At 38.4% G+C, this 4,928-nt stretch overlaps 1 protein-coding gene across 2 annotated transcripts in view; it reads left to right on the top strand.

Moving 5' to 3' along the window:
* The window catches only part of SERTAD4 (SERTA domain containing 4), a 6,914-nt gene extending 3,062 nt beyond the window's left edge, over window positions 1-3,852 (top strand). For both annotated transcript variants that reach the window (XM_021716343.1, XM_008065672.2), the window contains one exon: window positions 1,320-3,852. In XM_021716343.1, the coding sequence (XP_021572018.1) occupies window positions 1,320-2,096 (777 nt within the window). In that variant the 3' untranslated portion in view covers window positions 2,097-3,852. The remainder of the gene's footprint in view (window positions 1-1,319) is intronic.
* The last annotated feature ends 1,076 nt before the right edge of the window (window positions 3,853-4,928 follow it).

Raw genomic sequence — 4,928 nt, 5'->3', positions numbered from 1 at the left:
CGCCCCCTGCACTTCAGTCTGGGCGACAGAGTGAGACTCCAACTCAAAATAAAAAACAGCTATCTGCTGATCTAATCAAGTAGGGTATCACCCCAGACCATAGTTGTGTGAAATGCACAGAGGACTTTCAATTCATCTTCCTCTTTGTCGCCTCTTGCCTTCTCTCTCTGCCACCTCATCCCTTAGATGTTGCTTTTACCTTGCTCATAAAAAGACACCAGCATGCATTGACAGGTGCTGGACTTTTCCCTGCATGTGTAGTCCTGCATGTATAGTCCCTGGCTTTGGTCTGTCTAGGCTGGTTTAGTTCACAGCTCCTCAGGTTATGCTGCCAGTTTGCTTCTTTTATGATCTGGAAGAGCTGGTCCCCAGGACACAAGAAATTTATTTCTTTTTTAGTTTCTGTGTTATGGTTGTAGTTTTCTTATTGCTACTGGATTTGCACCAACCATCACACAGTGACGGTATTACACAGCTGAGAAGTGAGTCCTCTCATTTCCTCTCTGCATCTCTTCTCCTGCCCAACCCCAAAAAGAAGCCTACTTTGGTCCTTCAACTGACAGATTCTGTCAGGGTCTGAACCTCATTAATTACTGTTGTCTCTTATCAAGCAAGGATAATTGCAGGTATGAAACCCAGAGGATTAAGAGAGGGACAGCACTAAAAGCCAAATCTCCTGCTCCTTGATGGCTAGACCAGGGTTTGAAGTATATTTATTATGACTTGCATCCTGGCATCTTTTAAAACATATTGACGTACAGTATAACAGTACATGTGTTTGTGTCTTGCATTTGTGTTTGTATGCACAAATAAAAAGTACAAGTACAGCTTGATAAATTTCACAGGGTGAACATACCATTGTAACTAGCATCCACATCAAGAAACAAAACATAACCAGCAACCAGAATCTTTCCTTGTGGCCCGCTTCTAGTCACTACCCCCCTCCTCACTTCCCAGCCCCCAGAGTAACTGTTCTTCTGACTTCTAACAGCTTAGATTAGTTTTGGGTTTCAGCATCCCTCTCACTGGACCATAAGAGATCAAACAAGCTGAACTGTCCCTGCTGAGGTCTGCATTGTGGCTGGATTCCCTGGTGCTTGACCACATCAGTGAGTCAGGAAGAGGGTGGGAACTCCAACAGGGTGAGGAAGGGGAACATCAGTGTACTGGGGACAGCATCTCTAAAGGAACCCTGGGGAAAACAAGATCACAGCATGCCCAGATCCAGACACTGCCAAGAGAGAAATATGCTGTGATGATGTCTCATGTAGTCAATTTCTTAAACTTTCTCTTCCTTTTTTTTTCTTTTTGGTTTTTAGACCATCTCAATTTTTGAAGAGCGAGCCCACATCCTTTATATGTCTTTAGAAAAGCTAAAGTTTATCGATGATCCTGAAGTGTACCTCCGAAGATCTGTTCTTATAAACAATTTGATGAAAAGGATCCATGGAGAAATTATCATGCAGAATAACTGGTGCTTCCCTGCCTGCTCTTTCAATGGCACCTCTGCCCAAGAGTGGTTTATGGCTCAAGACTGTCCTTACCGAAAACGACCACGGATGGCCAAAGAGGAGTGTGAGAAGTTTCATGCCTGCTGCTTTTACCAAGAATGTGGTGGCCACTACCTAAATTTACCACTTTCTGTCAATGCTAATGTCGGAAGTGCCTCCACCACTGCCTCCTCTTCCTCCTCCTCTTCTTCCTCCTCATCTTCCTCTTCCTCTCCCCCTCCACCTTTACCGAGTTGTTCCCACCAGGTGGATTTTGATGTAGGCAGTGCACCTATTTACAAGAGTGATGGCCAGATACCTGCCAACGAAATCTTTGTTACTAATGTCAGATCACTTGGTGTTCAGGAAAAGGCCAAATTAAATGAGGAGAAAGCAAATAATGACACCAACAGAGATGGTGGTCCCCTCGGCCATGAACCTGTGGGAAATGACCTTGCTTTTGAGTGCAAAGGCCAGTTCTATGATTATTTTGAGACTGGATATAATGAAAGAAATAATGTAAGTGAGTCTTGGAAAAAGTCCTTAAGGAAAAAGGAGTCTTCACCAAGTAACAAACTGTGCTGCAGCAAAGGAAGTAAAATATGAGCCATCTTTTCACCGAAACTTCGAAGCATGCACAGCATGATCAATTAGCTCTCATAAATTTTATTCTGAATGGATTTTATAGTTTTGTACAACTGATAACATTATGCCATGAACATGCCGTGTCGTTTTAATGCCTGGAGAGCAGATTGCATAAAACATCTGTATAGTAGGCATCAGCAAGCTACTTATAAATGTGATGATTTTGCCAAGAAAACAGTTGACTTAATGCTTACAAGCATATCTTAGTTTTCTTACAGAAAAGATCAATAGATTAGATTGGGGGACACTGTGCCCTTTTGATATTTCCATTGACCCACAAAGAGCCTGTTACTAAGAAATTTCAACACATTTGCCAATTATGTAGTTATTTGGTAAGCAAATCAATATAACCAGCAAAGGTGTCTGCTTTTTCTATATGATACAGTATTTTTTTTCTTTAAATGAAAGACTGAAGACAGGGAGCAAGTTGAAATGGCTTCATGATGCTGTTAAGTATTTGTACTTAACAGTCTCATTTGACAGATGAAAATAGGATGTAACATAATGAAACACACCTGTCTAGGGGCAACAATCAGCAGTCTGCGGAGAGGTATTCCCTGCAAGTTCCTGGCTTGCCTGTGACCGGTGATGAGGCTTTTAGAGAGGTGTTATACAGGGCGAATTTTGGTGCCTTAACTTTATCTTAATTTTTGCCAATGTGAAAATTAAGGATAAGTCAGAGTTACAGCAGGGATTTAACAAACAGGAAAAAAAAACAACACAGGGTGGATCAATATGGTTTGGAAACTGTTAACTTTGGATTACTGCGTTCAACATTTGATTCGACATCTCTCTTCTTACTTTATTTTTGATGTCCAATTGCTTTTGGATTTGGCATTTTTCGATAGGGATGGAGGAAACAATAGAGCTGTTAGAAACCAGCACTAGCTGCTTGAGCTTTTCTATGGCAACAGTCTGTTGCTGGGGTTTGGGTTTTCTGGGTTTTGGGTTGTTTTGTTTTGTTTTCTTGTCCAATGAAGTTCATGAACCAGTGGCATGCATTATACTTTAATCTGTTTTGCATCATTTCACTCGTTTAGATTTTAAAAGCATGTGGTTTTTTATATATGACTTTTGCTGTTGATTAAGAAGCACAATGTTAATAAATGTGGTGATCAATAAGGTTTTTATCTTAAAGAATGTAAAGATTTTAGTTTGGGGAAAGTTATTTTGGAGAAATGGGACTTAATCTGTAATAGTCACAATATATTTGGTCAACATTTTTTCTCAATAATATCTTTAATTTGTACATCTGGAAAGTGTTCAGAGTGGCCCTTCTGCCATCCGTCCTTCCACTCCAGCCAACTCCTCCTGCTAAATTATATTCCAGTTTCCAAGTTTACTAACCGACTTGGGCCTCTTTAAACAATACTCTATAGGAACCGAATGCCAAATGGAGAAAATAAGTCCTCCCAGTTTCTCCAAGATAAAGCTTTTTTTTAAAAAATTCTTGCTATTAATATTAAATATAGATCTCATTCATACAGTGTATGAGTAGGATCATTTGGACAATTGTCCACAAGGACCAATTTTTAAAACATGTTCTTGTGTTATAGCTAAATAGTCTAGTAATGTTTTGTCCTTTATTTTCAATATTTGATAAACATTTGATGTTGAAAACTTAGATAATAGATGCTTGTACATGAATGTGTTGTAATAAAGTGAGGTTTTCTTGATATATATTTATTAAAATGATAAAAACTCATTAAGTTTTTTATTTTAATGGCTATTGGCTATGTTTATCTTTTTCATTATTCTCTCTCCTTTAAAAATTCAGTATGTCTAGGAACTGTAGTAGACAGTGGCCACAAGAAAGAGTACTTTAAGATGCCAATCTGACAGGTGTTTCAGAATGGTCCTGGTTTATAAGTTAAGTTTCTGTTGATTAAGAAGCACAATGTTAATAGATGATGTGGTGATCAATAAGGTTATATCTGAAAGAATGTAAAGATTTTTTTGTTTTGGAAAGTCTCTGAAAAAAATGCATACCATGAAGCTGTAAATACTGAATCTTAGTGGATTCCTTTATGAAATGTCAAATTGTTAAGATGACCCATATGTAAATGGTTATAGCAGCTACAGATTATTGTTAGTAGTATACCATACAATTATGTTTTAATGTTCTTCGAAGCTAATATTTTATGTGATAAAGGAGAAAGCTAGGTGAAAGCTAATTAATTTGTCAAATGTAGCATTCTTATGAGTATAATACCTCATGGAGATTTAAATTTGAATGAAAGGATTTATCCTTTTGCTCTTTAAAAGCCTCCAACATTACCAGATATTGTTTTTCTTGATGGCCAAAACTGTAAAATGATGGAGTTGGTCATTTACTATGACACTCACCTCAGCTGTGGGCTTGTGTATCTGTTCAGTAGAACCCACCAGAATTGCTTCTCTGCGGGATGAGTGGTATCTTTGAATCCAGCAGCATACAAATTAGTTCAAGTTTTAGTTTCCAGGAAATTTCTAGCATAGTAAAAAAAATTTTTTTTTTCCACCAAAAAATAATTCCTAAGCACCCATTCAAATTACCTACTGTTAGCAGATGAGGGGATTAGGACCTCCTATGCACTCAATATTGTCATTTCTACTCATGAGATATTAAATTAGACTTTTTTTCCAGAGTGGCCACGGTCCCCCTTTCTAGTAAGTTAAATCTCTCAACTGGGTTCCATGGGTTTATCTTGAAGACTTAGAAGAGCTAAGATATCCTCTGCTCCACAGTACTATCTACCCACCTGGAAGTAGCACCTTCTCTCATTGCTGCACTCTGCTTTGATATGACAGAAT

The sequence above is a fragment of the Carlito syrichta genome, unplaced genomic scaffold (assembly GCF_000164805.1).
Source record: "Carlito syrichta isolate Samal-C Ts95f unplaced genomic scaffold, Tarsius_syrichta-2.0.1 Scaffold308767, whole genome shotgun sequence".
NCBI lineage: Eukaryota > Metazoa > Chordata > Mammalia > Primates > Tarsiidae > Carlito > Carlito syrichta.
The sequence above is the reverse complement of the archived record's forward strand: the minus strand, read 5'-3'. Positions and strand labels throughout refer to the sequence as shown.